Source organism: Corapipo altera, unplaced genomic scaffold (assembly GCF_003945725.1).
Source record: "Corapipo altera isolate COAL_440 unplaced genomic scaffold, ASM394572v1 1, whole genome shotgun sequence".
NCBI lineage: Eukaryota > Metazoa > Chordata > Aves > Passeriformes > Pipridae > Corapipo > Corapipo altera.
The window spans coordinates 31,821,940-31,844,921 of NW_020884873.1; the positions used below are offsets into that span (position 1 = coordinate 31,821,940).

A 22,982-nucleotide genomic window follows, 5' to 3' on the forward strand; every position below is an offset into this window, starting at 1 on the left:
AGGTGACTGGAGTAATTTCTATTCATGCAGACTGACATGATATAAATCTTTTCATTTAAAAAAAATTACTGTTGAAATGTATAAGAGGAAGAAAAGTGCATCAAAGTTGTGCCTGAACAAAAAAGATGTGTTATGCTCATACGGTTACATTGCTCAAATGTGCATGCAAACAAATACCTGTGGGCCAACAATGAATAATGAAAGAGCAGTAAAATGCAAGTATTAACACAAGCAACTTTTGATGTAGACCAGAGGTGGTGAATGGTGCTACATCCAGTTGGCAGCTGGTCACTAGTGGGGTTCCCCAGGGCTCAGTATTGAAGCCAGTCCTGTTTAATCATAGAATCAAGGAATCATAGAACCAGCTGGGTTGGAAAGGACCTCGGAGATCATCAAGTCCAACCCTTGATCCACTACCACCGCGGTTACTAGACCATGGTGCTAAGTGCCACATCCAGTCTCATCTTAAAAACCTCCAGGGATGGTGAATCCACCACTTCCCTGGGCAGCCCATTCCAGTGCCTGATCACCCTCTCTGTAAAGAATTTCTTCCTAATATCCAACCTAAACCTCCCCTGGCAGAGCTTAAGACCATGCCCTCTTGTCTTACTGATAGCTGCCTGGGAGAAGAGAACAACCCCCACCTGGCTACAACCTCCTTTTAGGTAGTTGCAGAGAGTGAGGAGATCTCCCCTGAGCCTCCTCTGGGCCAAACATCCCCAGCTCCCAGTTATCTTTATTGATGATCTGGACGAGGGGATTGAGTGCAACTTCAGTGAGTTCACAGATGACACTAAGTTGGGCAGGAGTGTTGATCTGCTGGAGGGTAGGAGAGCTCTGCAGAGGGATCTGGACAGGCTAGATCGATGGATGAGGCCAGCGGTATGAGATTCAATAAGGCAAAGTGCTGGGTCCTGCACTTTTGTCACAACAATCCCAGGCAGTGCTACAGGCCTGGGGCAGAGTGGCTGGAAAGGGGTCCAGCAGAAAAGTACCTGGGGGTGCTGGTCAACACCCAGCTGAACATGAGCCAACAGTGTGCCCTGGTGGACAAGAAGGCCAATGGCATCCTGGCTTCTATGAAAAATAATGTGGCCAGCACAACCAGGGCAGCACTGGTGTACTTGGCACTGGTGAGGCTGCACCTCACCAGTCAAGTGTTGTGCTGTGTTCTAGGCCTCTCACTTCAAGAAAGACATTGAGGTACTGAAACCTGTCCAGAGGAGGGAAATGAAGCTGGTGAAGAGTCTGGAGCACATGTCCTGTGAGAGATGGCTGAAGGAACTGTGGGTCTTCAGCTTGCGGAAAAGGAGGCTCAGGGGAAACCTTATCGCTCTCTACAACCACCTGAAAGGAGGTTGTAGCAAGGTGAGGGTCAGCCTCTTCTCCCAGGCAATCAGCAACAGGCAAGAGAAAGTGGCCTCAAGTTGCACCAGGGGAGGCTCAGGTTGAACATAAGACAGAATTTCTTCACTGAAAGGGTTGTCAAGCACTGGAACAGGCTGCCCAGGGAAGTGGTGGAGTCATGGTCCCTGGAAGTATTCCAGAAACAGGTGGATGTGGCACTTAGTGCTATGGTTTAGTTGACATGGCGGTGTTTGATCAAAGGTTGGATCAATGACCTTGAAGGTCTTTTCCAACCTTAATGATTCTGTGATTTTATAGAGGAAAACATTCCCCCAGTATTAGTAGCACTTGCCTCACAGATACTATCTGATGATGTCTGTATCATATTTATAATATTATGTGCTATTACTGTGAAAGGGACAGTTATATCTTAATAACACTCTAGTGTCCAGAGAGGTGTGCAGTCACACTCAGCCAGCAGAGTTCTGCAGAGAAGAAATGCACCCAACCAAGCAGAGTTCTAACATAAAAACTGGAATTACTGGATAATAGATTATTCAGTGGTCAAAGTTTAGAGTTGTATTCTGATCTAGCAGGATGACTATTAGGAGAGACTTGAGACAATCTTATGTTTTCTTGTATATATCTGAGCATGGTAGAGCAGCTAGAATCCAAAGAACTTCCCCATAAGTATACATGAATGGAGAGGTATACATATGCAGAGGTAGGAATCAAACTGGCATTGTCCTATCTCTGTATGGGCATAGCTGCTTGGTAAATGTTACAGACTTTTACACTGAGCTGAGCGACTTTAGTCCAGTTCAGACAGCTGAGTCTGTCAGTCTTATAGTACTGATATCTGCTTAGTAAACACAAAAACGTTGATTAATGCCTAGAGATTTGTGTCATCACAATTCACAGAGCATAGATCTATTGCAATCAGTATGCCTAAAGTTAAGAGTTGAGTAGATAACATTTGATTGATGGGTTGAAACTATGAAAAAAAGACAGTTTTCTTAAACATTGTTTGGAGAAAGCCACAAAAAGAATAGGGCTCATACCAAGCACAGTGGAATGTCCTCTATTTGTATTTTCACAGCTCAGAGTTGTTGTTGAATCCAACTTTATTTTCCTGTAGAAATTGAATGGGATTGTCCTGCAAGAGACTTTTGGCATTTCCAAATAACCCCTCTAAGTCTGTGACCATTCCTCCTCCTGGGACACAGCTTGTTTATTGCCTTGCCCTTGCCTCCTACCTAACATGACACATTTTCTGCTGTTTTAATACTCACAATGTTTACGCTGGCTTTCCACTTATTTCTGCTGATTTTATAAATTTTCTCCCTCCATCCTATGTATTTCAGTAGATTCTTAAACATACACCTGACATAACTGTGAATTATGTTTCAGGTTGTTATATGTATCAGTTAGAAATATATTCCCTGTTTTTTTCCTGTGAAACATTTCTTCCTTACTGAGATATCACTTTCACATTTGACGTTCATAATGATAAGGTAGCATATAGGGAACAGCTCTGCTTCCAAGAATAATCCTAAGAGTTGCTCCCTAGTGCACTGTTCTTGCAGGTTGTTAGGTTGTAGGTAGTATGTATAGTCTTGGTTTTCTGGCCACTCAGTGCTACCATTGAAGCCACTCTTGCAGTCTTTGCATACCCAAATCTATCAGGGGCTATACAGAAAGTCAGGGTGCATAAATAATTCAGGATCAGCTGCATGAAAATGAGACTTATGGTAACACAGATCTCGCATAACTGTGTTAATTATTTTCTAATGCAGACGAGGGTCCAATGTCTCACTGACTTTGGATATGAGCAGCTTGGGAAGTGTTGAACCTTTCATCACTGTGCCAACCCCACGAGAAAAAGTAGCGATGGAATACCTACAGTCAGCAGGCCGCGTCCTGACACGGCAGCAGCTTCGAGATGCAGTTGCATGTTCTCATTTACTTCAAACAGAATTCATGGTGAGTTTAACAACAAGCTTTAAATGAGAATTTTTGACTTAACTGGAACAACAGAAACTGTGGGGAAAAAATAGTCAGGCAACACTTTAATGTCAAAGTACAACTAATTTCCACAGGTCAGATTAGACAGTTTCAAGGTGGTATTTATGTTTTTTGTCAGTCATATCCATGGATAAAACAGATTCCTCTGGGCTTGAAATTCCATTCATAGATGGGATAAATGTTGTATTAAAGCTACAGTACAAATGACCAGCACTGTAACACTGTGACAGTTTCAAAGAGATCATGAAGGCTGTGGTGACAGAAAACACAGTAATAATTGGAGATTTTGTTTATTCCCATGTAAACATCATGTATGTTTGCAATTTGAGCACTAAACTTTTAGTCACTATAAATTACTTTTTGGAGCAGACAAAGACACCCACAGTCCCTGTCCAAAAGGTGCTTTTGTCTCAAGGTCCAAATATCTTTAACAAACATGCCATACAGCAGCCTAATATACTCAAGACCAAAAAAACTGAAGTGCTTTACAAGGTAAAAAGGGTAAGAATCTAAAATGAAGAAAGTAGCTAGGTAGAAACAAGTCAGAGCAGAAAAACTCAGTCAGGGAAAGCACATTACAACATCTTAGTTGGAGTTGAAGGTGGCCAGAAATGTAGGGGACAATAAAAAGAGTTTTTTCAAATACATTAATGGAGGCAGTACAGAAATATCATCAGCCTTTTACAACATGGGGATGGTCACCTCACAAACAAGGACAGAGACAAGGCAGAGGTGTTTAACACTTTCTTTGCATCTGTCTTCATTGTGAGTGCTGGAGGACCATGACTGTGAGAATGATCAACTCCCAGTCAATCCTGAAATTGTGCGGGATCTGCTGCCTCAGCTGGATCCCTACAGATCTATGGGGCCTGATGGGATTTATCCCAGAATCCTCAAAGAGCTGACTGATGTCATGGCAAAACCTCTCTCGATTTTTGAGCAGTCTTGAGAGTCCGGAGAGGTCCCAGATGGAGAACATTGTCCCGATTTCAAGCAGGGCAAGAAGGAGAACCCCAGAAACTACAGGCCTATCAGTTTCACTTCAGTGCCTGGTAAAGTTATAGAGAATAATATTATTCCGGAAGATATTGAAAGACACCTGAAAGACAATACAGTCATTGGTCACAGTCAGCACTGCTTCCTGAGAGGAAAGTCCAGCTTATTCAACCTGATTTCCTTCTATGACAAGGTAACCCACCTAGTTGATCAGGGGAAGCCAGGTGATGAAATCTTTTTGGATTTCACTAAAACTTTCGATACTGTCCCTCACTGGATCCTTCTGGACAAAATGTCCAGCACACAGCTGGATAAACACATCATGTGGTGAGTGAGCAATTGGCTCACAGGTCGAGCACAGAGGGTAGTAGTGAATGGGGTGACATGAGACTGGTGACCAGTAACTAGTGGGGTTCCACAGGGCTCCATCTTAGGCCCTGTGCTCTTCTACATCTTCATAAATGGCTTGGACCCAGGATGGAAGGGATGCAAGTTTGCAGATGACACAAAACTAGGAAGAGCTGTTGACTCCCTCAAAGGCAGGGAGGCCTTGCAGAGAAACCTCAACAAGTTAGAGGACTGGGCAATCACCAACCATATAAAGTTCAACAAAGGAAAGTGCTGGATTCTGCACCTGGGATGGGGCAGCCCTTGCTCTTTGTACAGACTGGGGAATGAGATGCTGGAAAGCAGTGCTGTGGAAAGGGCCCTGGGGGTCCTGGTGGACGGCAAGTTGAATATGAGTCAGCAGTGCCCTGCAGCCAGGAGGGCCAACTGTGTCCTGGGAGGCATCAGGCAAAGCATCGCCAGGCAGTCGAGGGAGGGGATTGTCCCCCTCTGCTGTGCACTGGTGCGACCTCACCTTGAACATTGTGGCACTACAATATAAGAAAGATATTAAACTGTTAGAGAGTGTCCAAAGGAATGCAATGAAGATGGTGAAGGGCCTTGAGGGGAAGCCATGTGAACAGCAGCTGAGGCCACTTGGTCTGTTCAGCCTGGAGGAGACTGAGGGAGGACCTCATTGCGGTCTACAGCTTCCTTGTGAGGGGAAGAGGAGGGGCAGGTACTGATCTCTTCTCTGTGGTGACCAGTGACAGAACCCAAGGGAATGGTGTGAAGTTGTGTCAGGGGAGGTTTAGGTTGGATATTAGCAAGAGGTTCTTCACCCAGAGGGCGATTGGACACTGGAACAGGCTCCTCAGGGAAGTGATCACAGCACCAAGCCTGGCAGAGTTCAAGAAGCCTTTGTATGATACTCTCAGGGACATAGTATGACTCTTGGGGAGGGTCCTGTGCAGGGGTAAGAGTTGGACTTGATCCTTGTGGGTCCCTTCCAACTGGGCCTATTTCGTGATTCTGCGATTCTGAAAAAAAGACTGGTAATGCAAACCACTCAAATGAAAGAAGCTATCAGAAAAAAGGACACATCTTTTACAAGGGAATAAGAAAAGAGCATAAACTGATGCCAGTTGAATGTGAAAGCTGAGTAAGGCAGGCCAAAACAGATTTTGAATTAAAAGCATCATAACTTCATTTTTAAACAGATCAAAAGCACAAAACTTACCAAAGGGTACAAGGATCAACTGATGACCAAAATGGCAGAAAAGTGATCTGGAGAAGTTGAAGCAGTAGGTGAGAAGTGACTGCATTATTTACATTTGTGTTGACTATAGAAGAACTTAGGGAACTTCCTATATCTGTGGCAAGAATAGGTTTAAGCAGATCACTGGGGGATCTGTTTGAGAATGAAGCATTAATGGAAGAGATTCTAGAACAAATCAATAAAATTAATGGAAGCTTAATCACTGGAGTAAGCTAGTGGTCACTAACCCTAAAGGAGTTCATATGTGCATTTACTGATGTATTAACCGGCCAAGTGTAACCAATACTTATGCTTCAGGAGATGAGGAATCAGAGGGCTAGAGGCAGCACTTTTTCAGAAGGGCTCCAAAAGAGATTCAGAGAACTGCATGCCTAGAAATACAATGTCTAAATCAGAGAAACTGGAATGAATCAAAATAAAGAAAGAAGCCAATAGATATATGAATAAATGCAATTGAGTGATGAATAATCAATACAGTGCAGCACCAGAAGGATTGCTTGCTTCTCAGTGTAAAATGAGGTCACAAGTGGAGTCCCAGAGGCATCTGTTCTGGAGCTGATACTGAGAAGGATGCTCATAAGTCATCTGGCACATGTAATAAATAGTTAGATGGTGAAGTTTGATGATGACACTGCATTACCTAGAGTAGTAAAATTAAAAATAGACTTCAAAAATTTACAGAAAGATTTTATGATGGTGATGAGGCAGAGGAAATCCAAGATTGATAAATAAAATGTTATGCATTTGGGAGAAAATAATTTTGTATATTTTGATGGGTTCTGAAATAGAAAGCTAAGAATCTTGGGAAAATAACTACAGGATAATACAGAATCTCTATGAGATTGGAAAAAATCTATAATGCATTCACAACTGCAGGCTGCTCCAATCTCCCCATCTCAAAGCACATACCGAATATGGTGAACATAACTATAGAGTAGAGCAGCTTCTGTATCAGGAGATACTAAATTGACCAGGACCCAGGACTCTTCTGCCTAGGGAAGAGACTATGAGAGGCCCTAACAGAAGTCTATAGAATCCTAATTGCAAGGAGAAGGTGAATATTCATGGTTTTTCATGCCAAAAGAGCAGTATCAGATGATCAGTGCTATATAAAGAAAAGCTTGTCCTGTTCTAGTTCCCTTAGATACCTTGCTACCAGTTGCTATCAGAGGATACCAGAGAGGAGGAACCTAACATGATCAGCTACTCGACCTAAGCCTAACTTTTTTTGCTTTATAAGTATTACTTAACAGGGCATGTAAGAGCTGGAAGACATATATAACCCCTTGAGCAGACTACAGGTCTAAAAAAGACATACAAACAATGCACTTCTTATTAAACATACTAGAGCACATGATTCCTTGGCTTTCATTTTTTTCCCAATTTTTGCATGTAAGTCAATAGATGATGAATACCGTCTTACTCTAAAAATCACTTTTTGTTGTGAATAATATCATCTTAAAAGCAGCCCTTTTATTAATCTTTAAAAAAACAGGGTTTATAATAAAAGTAATTTGCTTAAGAAAAATAAATCCCTCAATTCTTTTACCAAAAAGTGGTCAGACAGTGTACACAGAAAAAATTACAAGCATCCAAAATACTTTTATCACCAGTTATGCCATAGGTTCTCTGCCATTCTGCTGCTTAGGCAGGAAAGTCAGAAGAAATAACTTCGTCATGCTTAAACCCCCCCATGTTAGGAGACAGTTTGTACAGACAACTTGGCACCTTATAGAATCCTGTTTACCCGAATCCTCTCACACAGCATTTGTGCACAGCTTTGGGTAGACAGAGAGTCACATTTTATTTGTCTCTCAGTGGGGCACAACATGACTTTGGCTGTTCAGTGTTTCCACAGAATTTTATTGAAAAGATCATGACTTGCCTATTCCATTTTTAATCCATTTTTTGCAACATATTTCAAGATGAAGCTGTTGAACTGTATCTGTTTACTATTTTCCTTGCTACAGATAATAGCTTTAGTAGGAACTTGAGGCATGCAAAGAACGCCATATATAAGCCTCACCCATTCTGCTCACTCAGCTTGTTTTAACTAGCTAAAGAAATACAGTAAGACAGTCTTTTGGACATTAAAATTATTAGCTCCCATGGAAAACTTCCAAGTGTGAAAAAAGCTGAAATATGTTCAAAGTATCTCTGGAAAACTAAACATGAGCAGTTTCAAGTTATTTTGATTTCTTTAAATAAAACCTAATTTTTTATTAACAATTAAGGGGACATTACTTATTTTTATTGTAAAAAAATTTAAATTACTTGCAAAATATTTTTCCATAATATTTATTAAGCTATATTCTTGTTTGGTTTTTTTTTTTAATAATGCTGACAAAAAATTGGGGTATTTTTAGCTGGGAGAATATACCTGATTTGCAAAGAGTAAGAAATATAAATTGCCCAGCATATACTTATGTAGTAGCCTGAGCTGCTACTATTCAAAAGACAGAATATCTGAAGTTGGTGACAAAAGATAAAATTTATTATTCCCAAAATACTGGAATGTCAGGAAATACAGTCCTGAATGGAAAAGTGCCAGACTGTTAAATTTATAAAAATTAGTCCTCATAAAAATAGAGGTATCAGTGTAATGACTATCTGCCTCAATTTTCCTAAATTTTGCCACATTTTCTTTCAGAGGCCCAAATAATATCTCTTCAAGTGTATGAACAGTTGTAGCATTGAAAGGCTAATGTGAGCCAGGATAGTTGTTATTAGAAGAGTATTACTCAGAGAGGGAAACTAACCCATGAACAGTATGCACACGCATTTATAATTGCATGTGAGTGAGTTCATCAATGTGTGCAGCTTATACATTATTTGCAATTATTTAATTAAATATATGCATTTAGTAAAACAATTCTATATATATAGCCTATACAGCTACAGACTTTGTATGCTGATTTTCACATGTTCATGTTATTTGCAGTCTGCTGGGCTTATTTGCTCCCCTGTTAATAAATAAAAATCCTGATTTATTTTATTTTCTAGAATAATCTCTTGTTTCTCACAGCCAGTTTCTGAATAAGTGACTTGTCTGTGGCTGTGATCCATGAGGTATTGTCAGGTTTCTGTCTGTGCCCTTGGCCTCACAAGTGCTTACAACTGGGAGGAGCCCACTGATTAGAAATTGTTTACAAGACGTAAGTGATGAATATTATTAATGGACCTTGTTGGCCCAGAGAAATATGTTTCTGTTTTCAACTTGGTGGCATCTGTCCGTAACTGGACAAACAATGAACTATTGAAAAATTTCAGCAGGCGTAGCAAGGGAGACAACCGGGCAGCTGGGAGAGCCTCACTGACCACCATCGCTGGCTGGGCAGGCAGAGGACTCTCTCTTCCTCACACATCTTTTTCCAGTCTCTGTAGATGACAGACATAGATCACATTAAACACAGGCTTAGCATCTTGCTCTCTCTTGGTATATGGTTCAGCAGGGAAACCTTTCAGAAGCCATTCACTGGTGGTCTTTATACTAACCCAGAACTGAGGCAGGGAAGTTCTAGGTCAGCCACTTGGAACAGTTTGGACCCCAAGGGCCAAGGCTGAGAGTCTCATGGAGATCACTGTTGGGAAGTGGTAAAAGTCAGAGATAGATATGAGGGTGTGGGAGCTCATTTTGTAGTTCTGCAGAGGAGAAAGTGGCATCAGAAGCAGGACAGAGGTGACACGGTGAATCCGAAAAATGAAGAACTGCTCAGAGACTTTTGTATCTTTAAGCAGCAAGGTATTTGTTTATTCAACATTGGGAGCAGCAAGCACCGGACAAACTTGCTCGACTTGGAAGTGCAAAACCAAGCAATTTTATACACTTTAGATACATAGTTACATCATTTAACATACATATTAATAAGTAGGCTAGTCTCTGGGCGGAGTCTTTCTAGACATGCCAGTCTTCTGCTCTGGGGGTCTTCTCCTCAAGCCTTCATCCCTCTGGTGGTCGCCATGGACGTCTTCCTCAATTTGACCAATTAGGTGACCTGAATTCTTCAAGCTTGCAAAATCCTGGCTCTGGGCCTTCTAGATCTTGTTCAAATGTCTAGTTTACCTAATTTATTACCGTGTGTGTACTACTCCTGTTCTTTCTATACTAAGGCCTTTGGTCCAGTGAGCAGAACAGAATATGATATTAACCAGTGCTCCTAAAATGTTCTTCTAGCAAAACAGGTATTGGGGTTTCTTAGCAGGCCAAGATATCTCAGTTAACTCTTTTAGGCCTGGCTCCTGTTTCAATGGTTTGACTTAAGGTAATAGGGATGAAATTTATGCAGGCATGAAGTCTTACAAGTGAGAATATCCCATACATAGCAAAAGCATCATATAGATGGCAGTACAGGGAGCTGAAAAAGGACTGGGTGAATTACCTGCTAGGAAGGAGTATCTTAGCAGCACCACTTTGGCTGGCCTGACACAGCAAGTCTTTCTTCTGAGGAGTCAGTTGAAAAGCAAAGAGGAGATTGAGGAAGAAGAGGGAGAATAAAGATCCACAAAGCACATCCATATAAGGCAGAGAAGGTAGAAAAATAAGAATCAATACAGACTCACACAGTATCATGTTGGGAAGCCAAGTTGGGAAGCAGAAACAAATCACAGCATTTCATTATAAACATTCTAAAATTTTAACTTTACCATCTCTTTAAGCAGAAAAGCGAGAGGAGAGCTTTCCCTGTTTGGTGAACCTGTGTAAAGGTCTGCTGTTGGTGCATCCTTGGTTAGAGGCCTCATCCCAGTTCCTCTAAAAAAAACCCCTGCAGAAGTCAGTCATGCTAAGCAGGACCAGAGTTCGTGTCTGAAGGACAGTGGCCATGCATCTCATCTGTGCCAAAGTCCTGGGCAGGCCTACACCTGTAGAATTAGAAACCACATGATTTTGAAGGAAAATATTTGAGTAAATTTTCCAGTGATTGAAGCCAAAAGATCCTCCTCATGTTCCTATGTGGCAATAATTGCCTAGAGGCAATTATTTAATATGCTGTTGTCTCTTAGGATAAATGTCCCAGGCTAGCATGAAATTTCCAAATCTCTAGTAATTGCTGTTCTTTTAAGTAGAAGTATTAATTTACTGAAGATCAAATTCCAGCTTACCCTAAGATAGTTTAAATAATGGTGGCCAAAAAAAAACCTCAGTAAAAAGACGAAGATTTGAGTCAACTGAAGAATTTTTAATGTGATTTCGCCAGACTGTTTTGGTTGGTAAAACATCCCCCACAATCAGGAAAAAAAACCCCTATATATTTCATCTTACCATTTTAAAAGGGTTGTTTTTATTCAACTGTAAAAACACTGGTTTGGGACCTCAAAATCAAAATTATTCTTACCCTCCCTTAAAAGAAGTTAAACATTGTGTTCATGTAAAATTGGGGGATTTCTTCTTTTCATGCTGACAAACAACTTGAAAAACATTGATTTTAAGTTCATTGGGAGTTTATCATTTGTATATTTTTGGCACTTCAAGGAAACTGTCACATTAGTTACTTGCATATCTGCATATTTAAAGAAGACAGTGCAAATCAGTCACTAAATTATTTTCAAAGTTCCTCCCCCAATTATGTAAAAAATTCTCTTTTCTGACACAGTACTGCACTTTTGAACTCCACTTTTCTAGAACTATTGTGCATTTTAACCTCGCTCCTAATCCCGTAAAAACTTTTTTTTAATAATTCATCAGAAGTGTTCCTTGGAAGTCACCCCTTCAATATGCAACTCCTTGTGTTTATTAAAGGAAGGGTGTTGACAGGCTTGAGGTGGGAACCACTTTTTTTCTTAATGACTTTGATGTCAAAAGACAGTTGTGTAACAGCAGATGGCCTTCTGGTGATAATTTCCTGCATGGCTCGTTTGGAAACATCAATCTGATTTAATTTATTTTTTATAGGAAATACCAATGAATTTTGTGGATCCCAAAGAAATTGACATCCCGAGTCATGGAACTAAAAATCGCTATAAAACAATTTTGCCAAGTAAGTGAGTTAGCCCATGGTTTCCTATATGACGTTTAGTCCTGCTTTGGGAACGTATTGCTGTGAAAATCCAGCTGTCTTTATATTTGCTTGTTGTGTACCCATTCATACTTGTATTTATAATCTACGTAGAAAGAAAACAGAAGCCCAGTGCTGTAGGACAGGCAAATGCAGAACTCTCATTGGATGCCTTAGTAGGTACACATGTTGGCAGCATCCCAGCCATGTTCTGAAGTGCTTGATGATTTTCTCTGAAAGGCAACTCAGGCAGATGAGTAGAGAGAGATGTACCATACCTCGCAGTAGCTCATCCATCACAGCACAAATTGTCTTGAAGTCGCTGAATTCCCTCTGGTTGGAGGAAGCTACTTGGGACTAAAAAAACTCAGACTACAAAAAGCAAGTGCTACTTATCCTTTGTTCTAGTGGGTTTCCATCTTTTCAAATCCTCTGGTGGTTGGAGTTTTCTTCTCTGTGTGCTAATTGTCTTTGGGGAAATCTGTTTGCAGGAGTAAGAAAGCCACCCTCACACAGTGCTGTCTCTTTGTTGCTGTAAACTTGTTACTGCCTTCTATACTGCTTCTTTATTTTCATTGGCCCAAATTCATATAACAGTTGCTTTGTTATAATTAGAGGTGACTGAAAGCTTTTCAGTGGAAGTTTTCCTTCAAAATACATCTCTCTGAAATGCAGCTATTTTCATAGCATTTGTTGGCAGATAATAAGATATTCCATTTCTCTTTTATTAAGCATTTTGGTTTTGTGTTCTGTTTCAAAATAGGCTGCAGAAGTTTTAACATTGCACTAAATATAGACATGAATAGTTGAGTTTTTATAAATTTTGACATCACCAAAGTGAAAAAGTTCAGCGATTCAAATTTTGCAGAACACTCCCACAGAAAAATGTAAACACATCTCTTTGCTTATGTTTGGAATGAAGAATACTTTTAAAATGACAGCATATCCTATCAACTAGAAATTTGTTTTCTAATCGTCTCTAGATTGTCCTTGTGGGCCTATGTTACATGTTAGTAATTCAAATTCAAATGATGAAGTTTCTCTCACCAAGCCTGAACACATTGTAATTTGTTCACATCATACAATGGCCTTGCAGTTAAATTAATGAAAACTGGTGACCTTCAGCCTCTAGAGTTGTCTCAGAAATGTGATATGTAGCTGGGAAAGAAACTTGTATAGAGTCCTTGCTTCTTTTCAGCCTCCAATAAAATTTCCATTGTGTTAAAGGATAGTTCATCTGTTTAACCAACAGCTGTGTGCCTTTGAGTGCAGTCAAGAAATGTTAAAGGGAATCAAAAAAAGAAAGTAACTTAATGCAAGTTATATACCTAACAGTCAGAAAATTCAGCATCCCTTAGAGTCTGGCCCAGTGTCAACAGGATGTACATGGAGGGTGAAATCCTGACCCCTTTGACGACAGCAGGACTTTTGCCATCAGCTGCAGTGGAGACAAGATATCACCAGGCCTCCCTCCACCTGACTGGCAGATTTTTGAAAGGAGTTCTCTCTTCCCTTAGCATCTCACCTCCCAGCTGTCCCAGCCACCATCAGGTTCACCTTCAGCAACACCTGGCAAATGCGATGAGTCCTATTTCACTGCAGTATGTATTTTGAACTGGAACACAACAGCTGGGCTGTGGTTAATGCTGATGAGCTTTGAGAACCAGCGTGCCTGTGTATCTCCACCTCCAGTTAACTGAGATGTGCTACCAGCTCCATGGCACATTTTGAATCCAAGCATGCTGCTGGTGTGCACCACAGCTACTCACTGACAGGCCCTTTGTAACTGTCTTTGACAGAAGTCAAAAGGTCTGTTGTGCGTTAGCACCAGACTTTTTCAAAGAAGATATTTTGAGAATTGAGGCACATGCTCATAATAAATACTCGCACGTCCCACACCCAGTCTGAGAGGGTTTGGAAATTATTTGAGTGATTAAATAGAACAGCTTTTCTGGTTTCCTGCTCAGATGATATCAACCTGCTGCTTCATACACCCGCATCAGCTTTTCCATTCCCAGCACTGGGTGCGTCTCTTGAATCGGGGCACCTGTGATGACAAGTGACATTTGAGCTGATGGATTATCTCCTAAAAATGCCCAGTCCTGCCAGCTCCACCCTCTATGCTTTGGAGGATGTTCTCGTTTTCCAAGAGATAATTCTGTGACAGGGTGCAGATACTACCCAGCCAGACACGCTCATGTGAAATAAAACTAATGCCTATTGAAAAGTGTTCTGTATAGAAAACTATAAACTGCAGGAAATGTTACATTGCTGTTAAAGATGTTTCAGTTGCAGTATAAGATAGCCAACACTCTTATGCAAACACTGGGATGCCGCTTTAAGTTTTCTAAATGTTATTTGCATTATAATAATATTCTAATTTAACTAATGACGGGCCAGTGTGGGATCAGAGGCAAGTGGCTAAGCAGTTCCTTAAAATTCACTGTTTCTCCAACCTTCCTCCTGACTGTGACCCCCCCCCATTGCTCCTGTTAAACTGTGCTCCATACCTTCTGCTGCATTCCCTCTGCACAAGTCTGTAGTGTGTCTCTCTCCCTCTGACCAGGTTCCCAAACCTGCACACAGATTTCCCAGTCTCTCACCTGTGGCAGAATACCAGCCCTGCTGCTCCTTCCTCATCCTCTTAGTCAACATCTTCACCTTTGCCTGCTTGTCTCCTGCAGCCCCCACTACATATTCCTGAAGCAGGACGTCAGCTTCAAAGACCTCTATGTTTTCTACTTCCTGTCTCACTTTTCTACATCAAACCAGAAGCAGAATTCCTGTGGTACTTTAGACTATATGTGGACTTCTGCTTACAAAGGAGCCAGTGCCTTAACACTATTCTGTGGGTATCTATGTGTGTGTAATACATCCAAGGTACCTGGTTACCCTTCCCTATCCCTTTCTTAAGAATAATCTCATGTCAAAAGTCTTCATGAAAATGCCTTGGACAGAACAGCAGATTCACAGTAACATGAAGATAGAAAGGACTTAGGGGGTCAGACCACAAAGTCTACAAGCTCTTGCTTGAAGTACTTGTGCTAAAACTGTCTCTGGTACTCCAGCTGAAGGCAAGGGGAAAGTTAAATTTAAATCATATGAACAAAGTAATTTATTATGAAAACATATAGAGAGATGCTAGAAAACTGTTCTTCTGATGCTGAGAATTTTCAAAATCCCTTACACTCCCCAGTCCTGACTACAAACAGTCATATTTGCTCCAGTTTTGCTCCATAAAGAAGGCAATAGGGCCAACAGTAGACTTTCAGAGACTAAAGAAAAAAAATCATATATACAAATCAGAAGAGAAAAATAGTTGAATCTTAGTAGAATTCAGCAAGGGTTCATCAATGCACTTTTACATATCCATGTGAGTCAACAAAATGTGTCCTAGTTGGGGTCACCAGTAGCATAGCATGTATAATATTTGTAAATAGCTAGTATTATAATAATTCATCTATATTAGACTACATAGTAAAAAATATAAATGGATATTAGGCAGACCATATTTTTAGTAGATAAAAAGATTCCCTTTGCATGGATGAAACTTTATTTTGTAATGCTGAAGCATGTTTTAAATGCAGAAGCACTCACCATGATAAATCCGTTAAGTTTTCAGTTGAGAAATCCTGAATTATATTAGAATTACCAGGAAATAATTCAGACTGGATTAAAAAATGGTGCATAGTTTACAGGTGTTTTATACATGAGTTGTTTTGAAGCAGTTGCATTATTTGCAAGTCTAATAGCCTGTTCCCTACCTGGCAGAGATTTGGAATGCAGTCTAGTATGATTCTTCAATGTTCTGTGTTACAATATTTGCCAAGTACCCATGATTTATTTATACACTACAAGCAAAACTAGGCAAAATAGAGAAGAATGAATTTCAGAATGGTTTAGTATCTGAAAAATTTATGGCCTTTTGGGGTGCAAGTGTGAGAGCAGTCTGCCTCAAAATTTTTGTCTTCCTTTCCTGCTAAAAAATCCAGAAACATCTTAAGGAGAGCCTTTCTTACGGTATTTCTGTCTTGGTGTTGTTTAGGCAACTAGGATAGGACTAGGAGTAACAAAGGACTTACCTTGGAAATGCTACGAATGCAAACATACCCATGCCCTAAAGAATTCAGTTCATAGTAGTTGAAATGGAAGAAGGAAAAATGACCACAGCACATTATACCCACCATGCAATGAACACAGCCTTTGCAATGGGACAAAACCCCATCCCTTCATGACAAAGTGACATCATGGAGTGGATGATCCTCCAGTATCTGTGGCATTGCAGGAGGTTGTCCAGCCCTGATTGTTCCCTGCACTGGGCAGACTCATGGGGGCAAGCTACAGACCCTTTAAGACCATCCTCTTGCTCCAATGTGGTAAGTTCAGGACAATATTGATTTGTTAAAGATGGAGTTAGAAAAAGCTTCTTCTACTCTTATGGGAAAACTACTCCAAACTTCCTAGATACATGGAAGAATACAGGAGTAATTTTACCTCTGTTAAAATTGTAGAAGATGTATTTTATTAGTAATATTAAGTGCTTAACACCTCTGCTGCATTTCAAGATGCTTTAAAAACATTGATGAATTCAGCCTTGCAGCCACCATCTGTCTTTCTCCTGTAGCTTCAGACTCTCAGACTTTGCCATCCTTGGGGAAAAGATTATTACCTCCAAGGTATTTGTCATTCAGGAGGAAGCTAATGACTTTCATTTATGTCTGATGATTGCTTAGTGGCTCTGGATCTTTAGCACTGCTCAGGTTTTCCTCATCTCAGAGCTCAGTTTACAGCACTTGCCTATTTCTTAACTGATCGTGACTGTTAATTTATAAAAGATTCCTGTTCGGAAGTTTCCTTGATTGGAGTTGGAAGGAGGTCTCAGAAACTGTGAAACTGATTTAGCTGCTCCCTAGTAACAGAGGGATTTATCTCAAGGCATGGTAATTAAACTGGATGTTGAGGCTGCTTGGAAGAGGTTTTTTAAGGTAGAGGTCAAGTGACACCAGAATCAGAGGCATTGTGTGAGCTAGAGGAAGCGGGTGTTTTTTCAAGGCCACGTAGCCTGAGGCATTTGTGGAAATGGCTAATAACCACTCTGCTGAAAAGGAATGAGAAGTTTCCTGTCCTCATATTGTTAAGAGAAAAAAAAGCTCTAAGTGAAAAAAGTTGTAAAAGCTAGTATGAAGAGATTTTAACACAAGCTAATTAGGGTTCACATAGTGCTACTAACTGCAGAAGACAAGACTTCCACGTACAGACGTTGAATTAGAAGTCATGCAGTCATTTGCATATTTTAAGAAACATGCTTTCAAAACATCAGCCTGGGTTCTACAAAGGCTCCATTCCTGTCCAAGATGCTCCTGTGACCTCCAGTGGGAAATTTATGTTTGGGATCATCCCTCCTCTTCCTTTGATTTGCAAAGGTTTTATGTAGTTCTTAAGAACAGGATGAAAAGTCACAAAATAAACCCAAAAACAACTCTGAAAATACCAATTTTTGCTACAGCATATGTACATCAATTATATATTTCTTATGTAAACAGCAGGACCACACAATAAATAGTGCTTTCTTACCACTTTCCAGCTCAGCGCCCGCGTATGTATCTTTAAACACATAGCCTAGATTGCACTTAGTGAAGCAGCTATCCAGAGACTATTTCCACACCAACAGGTGTCTGTATACTGTCAAAACCCCACTGATTCTAGTTAATTATTTAAGCAAATTGCCAGAAGAAAAGGTATTTTTTCAGCACAGACATATCTCCATATCATTTTGTTAATAGTAGAATATTTTTTCAGAAAAGGTGTGAAGAAAGTGAAATTGTGTCTCTAGACACCCACAACATAGGCTCACCTTCTCACTCCCCTTCTGCTTACCCCTTTCTTTTTTATTGTGCACTTGAGAATTTACTGGCTTTAATTCCAAAATGGTATTACATGGGGGATCACATCATCAAAATGAGTAAGCAAAACCTTCCTTTGTAGGAGAGATTTAGTAACCTCCAGCTCTCTACTCAACAGAACTGGCCCCTACTCCATTCTAGATCATCCAAGACTAAAGGAAAGAATAGTGTGAAGAAAAATGTTCCTGTATTTTGGCATTGTGTCTCCAGTCCAGTGCACATGAATGATCACAAATTGTGTCACATCCTCGAGGACACAAGACTGAAGGGAATTATGTGGATTACCTAGTCCAGGCCCTTACAGTGAACTTGAATTGGTATAAAAAACACATATCTGATTTCATCCCAGGCAGAAGGAACTTTTCTTAAGTCCAACTGCCCAATGTAGTCATTGAACACTACAGCTTCAGACAAAGATAATTGAATTGGTGTAATTGGTGTAATTGAACAATGACATGACAAAGGTTTCAGAGTCACAGTCTAGGCAGGTCAGCTTGATGCTAGCATGGGCAGACTAGACCTTGCTGAGCATTGCCTGGACCAATGTGCAAAGCTTGCTGAGATGGTTCTCCACAGTGCAGCATTGTGCAGTTTCGGGGTAGCTTAGCTACAGGTGATGATCCTTTGCAGAGGGAAGAGTTTGGTGCATCATGCTTTACTGCTTGGCAACCCCAAGTAATAGTAGATTCTTTTCTTCAGCAAGACTTTGATTCTCTGTAGAAGCCTTCTAACTATGAGTTTTCTTTTCACTTTCTATCTTCCTTGTGCTCTTAGATCCTCTAAGCAGAGTGTATTTGAAACCAAAAAATCCATCTGACTCCTTGAGTACCTACATAAATGCTAACTACATTAGGGTAAGTAAATGTACACTCTTCATGACCTTTTGAGACAATATTTTATTTGACGTGTGAGTAGCTGACTTTTCCAGGTGCCACTCACTTTATTCCTACCCATCATCATTCATAATTTCAGGTCTGTCTACATAAGTGTGCTAGAAATAGTTTCATGAGCCATTTGTAACAAAGATCACATAACCATGAATGTACTAAAATGGTTGCAATAAAAGAAAATTATCAAATAGTTTATAAAAAACATTAAGAAATACATGCATTACTATTTGTTTACTTTGCTATTTACTGTTTAATATTGTCTTACTGCCTTATAATAAAGAAAAGAGGGTTACCTTTTAACAGTAACAGATACCAATATTTTCAATATATCAATTGATATATTGAACTGAAATCAACAGTTAAGTAATTAAATAAATACTGTAATAAGTTTGTGAAAAGGAGCATAAACAGATATGTTAAATATACATATGTGCCCACAACACACACAGTTGTTCACATTTTACTCCCTGTATTGGTCACATGACACAAAGCCTTCCCCAGCAGGAACCCTGTTGGAAAGCATTATTTCTAAGTGTCAGCTATGTTATAGTCCTTGATCTCACACACACACAGAGCTTTCTTGAATTCATGACACCATGTATGCTAAATAGACTACTAAGAAACTACTTCAGTCATGTTTTAGGAGTGTAGTCCTCTTACCTGCAAAATTAAATGTTGTGATTAGAGTTATTATCCAGATCCTCAGCTGGAATAAATGTAATACTGCAGCAGAAATTTGGCCCCAGAGCTCTACAACGGTGTTGCTTATTTAAATAACAGTACATTAATATATACATACATCCTCCATACATCCCCCATACCCCTTACCCTGCCTCACTTTGCGTCCTGGACTTTCAGCATTCTGTAAGAAGGCATCATCATGTAACTAAGCAGAGCAGTTCTCTTTGGAGAGCAGCTCTTCCATGAGCTGGTCACATTTTGAGTCCTCTGAGGTCTCCCTTTTCCCCATATCACCACTCTTCAGGCCCACATATGGTGATTTCTCCTGCTGCTAACACCAGTTGAACTGCCAGCAACTGTAGAAAAAATACAACCCAGCAATGAAATGAAATTTCCCACCCATGTATGAAAAATCATTAGGCTTGCTGGATCCTGACAGACCTGTCTTGGACAAAGTATGTTCGGGCAGGTTGGTGAGTAGAAGGACAGCTGAGGATCTATCCCATTGGTTCATGCAATGAGTAACAGCTGTCAGGGAGAAAGGCACCCAAAAGGAAGAACCAAGGCTAGAGGCTCCCACACCATCTCCAGCTGTTCTCCATTCACTCGTTCCCTTCAGACATTGCCAGGCTCTCCAGCATTACTGTTGGGATCCCTGTTATTGCACAAACTCATAACTTCTCCTTTTCACCCTAAAAATAAGAATTCATTGTCTTGTTTTTCCCATTTCTTCTTGGCTTTCCCTCTCCTCTGCTTTCCCACTATTTGCCTAACCTTTCTCTGACCTCCTACACAGTTGTGTGTGTCTTGGGACTCCCTATACTGATATGTTGTCCCTCCTATAAAGTCTCATATAAAGGCACTTCTCCCTTAGCAAAGATGCATAGCAGAGCCTGTAACTCCACAAACATTCATGTATTTTAAATCTTTTTTTTCTGTCGTGAATCTTTGTAGAAACCAGTTTTATAGTTCTCATTTTCTTTCCTGTATCTTGTTGACTATAAGCTATCTTGTAAACACTGCTGCAATATAAATCATAGGTTAAAGGGATGGATGATGGAAAGCCCCAACAACTTGGAGAATGGAGTAAGCCAAAAGAAACCAAGTAAGCAGGTAAATTTTAGAGGATTAATGTGTTATCGAGACCATTTAAATTCATCAAATTAGTAGTTTCCAGAGGAAAAACTCTTCTACTGAAAAATTTCTGATCTGCTCTACTGTTAGTCATAACTGCTTTCAGTTCAAATAACTTTTTTATTTCAGATTAATTTTTCTGCACTTTTAGAACATTCATCTGCAATATTGATTGACCACATGAATTTAAAGTAAATGCTTTTTTGTTTGTTTCTAAACCAGGGATATGGAGGTAAAGAGAAAGCTTTCATTGCAACTCAGGGACCCATGATTAATACCGTGAATGATTTTTGGCAGATGGTTTGGCAAGAAGACAGTCCTGTCATTGTTATGATCACAAAGCTGAAAGAAAAAAATGAGGTATGACAACTATCCAAACTGAGAAATTATTCCTACGGCTGCATACTGTATAAAGGACCTTAGCAGATATGGAAGGAAGCTAGCAGATAACCAGCTCTTAAAGGATCTGTTTATAGTCTATGCTGGGGTAACCAAATACACCAAGTGCAATCATGTAGACACCATAAGAGATGTATTAAAAAAGCACAAAAAGGAATTCCATTTTCTATATCTGTGCTGTTGGGTTTGTAAATTTATAAGAAACACCTCATTTATCTGTTGGTCACTTCTGTACTTCTTTTTACTTTCTTGTATATAAAGACTAGATGGTTAATATTATGATTAGAGTTTTCCTGATGTGGTGGAAGTTTGCACTTTACTATAATGTCAAGTTTTTAATCCATTCCAAATGTTACAAATCTTCTGGACCATCCCAGAAATACAGTTTGGGCTCCCAGATGACAACACTGTGGAGGAGCTTAGGCAGAATGGAAATACATGGCTCTTTACTTTAGTACCAATTAGAGGTGACAATTGCATTTTTGTGGCTAATGGCCAACTAACTGCCTGGTATACATTCTGTGGCTTTTGCATCCATTCTGAACTACATCTTCTATAGCCTTAATTAATATTCAGGTAAATTTTTGTCAGGCTTTCCTTGTTTGTGACAGAGTCCATATTTCTGACTACCAAGCATTAGGAACAAAAATCACTCTCCCATGCAGAGGGCCAACACAAAACTCTGTTTTGGAAGACTGAATGTTAAAGGAGTGGTTTACAGGGCTTGAGGACAAGAGTAAGATAGAAATAAAGGAGTTGGACTTTTTTCTTGAGTCCAAAATGCTAGACTTGGTAACAATTCCCAGCTCTAGGTAGGTGCCTCAATCAAGTCTCAGCACTTTGCCAGGTAAGCACCAGGGCTGTGTTGACCCTGCTACACTCACACCCCTGCTCTTCAAACTCATGTGCATGTTTATTCAAGCAAAGTTTCCAGTTTCCAGTCTGAGTGATCAAGGGACCCAGAGTATAAGTGTGTTCCCAGAGCTCAAACTCACTGCCCCATTTAAATGTGGACTCAGTAGACATACTCTTCAACGCTGTTTGTCACTGTGAGTTTGGACTTCTAACACAAGCTTAAAATCCAGAGGATTTTAAGAACCTGTATGTAAAAAGTAGGTTGGTCCTGTAAAATGTCCCAGGATTTATTTCCAAACCAGGTACCATTTTGCACTAGACTGTTCAAACAACTGTCCAGAAGTCTACATTTAAGATTAAACATGAAAGCATAGCAAACTTAGCCCAGCCTATCCAACCAAAAGAGTAAGTATTTCAGTGAGGAAATGCTGACTGTTTAAACACTCACATCTGACACTGTGTAAGAAGAATGACTTGAAAGAAGTGCCCAGTGGTTTTCATCATGTCAGGAAGCCCTGTGTTTACCTGAGTTACGCAGGCTCTAGGCACTGGTGTTTATCGGCATTGTTGTGCCTGGCAATGGTAATTTCCTCCTAATAGAAAGGGTGAGGAATCTCAAGGCGTTCCCAGGCTATATAGAGAGGCTGTGTTTGTGCAAGCTGTCCTGCCTTGTCTAGAAACCTGAGGACTCTCCCACTGTTAGCAGGTTCCTCCTGAAATTTTTCTTGCTATTGAAAAGAGAACAGCTTAGTTATTGGGCATGCTCAGCATATTGTCTTCACTGTTAAAATATTGTTCTCTGTAGAGAAGGTAAGAACAGATGTTATTTAGCATGATAGCACTTGATATTTTTTTCTTCTCCATGGTCTGCTTTATTTCCATTATTTTCAGGAAGGTAAATCTGCAGTATACACACATACAAATACCTTCATATCTGAAAGCATATTCATCCACATCCACCCCTGAACAAATAAACCTCTATACCTGACTCTCGTGTATAAACCATATTCCTCAGTTGGTAGAACACCAGTCAGCCTCCATTTGAGCTCTAATGTACTGTAATGTATGAATTAATGTATAATGAAGAAGCTCTCAAATGAGAGACACATGAAAAACCTTAATCTCAACAATAAATTTATTTATTTTACATAAG

General features: G+C 40.0%; 1 protein-coding gene across 3 annotated transcripts in view; it reads left to right on the forward strand.

The window, feature by feature from the left end:
• The window catches only part of PTPRR (protein tyrosine phosphatase, receptor type R), a 139,991-nt gene that overhangs the window by 101,421 nt on the left and 15,588 nt on the right, over positions 1-22,982 (forward strand). For all 3 annotated transcript variants that reach the window (XM_027664073.1, XM_027664081.1, XM_027664090.1), the window contains 4 exons: positions 3,144-3,330; positions 11,865-11,949; positions 18,645-18,724; positions 20,798-20,935. In XM_027664073.1, the coding sequence (XP_027519874.1) occupies positions 3,144-3,330; positions 11,865-11,949; positions 18,645-18,724; positions 20,798-20,935 (490 nt within the window). The remainder of the gene's footprint in view (positions 1-3,143; positions 3,331-11,864; positions 11,950-18,644; positions 18,725-20,797; positions 20,936-22,982) is intronic.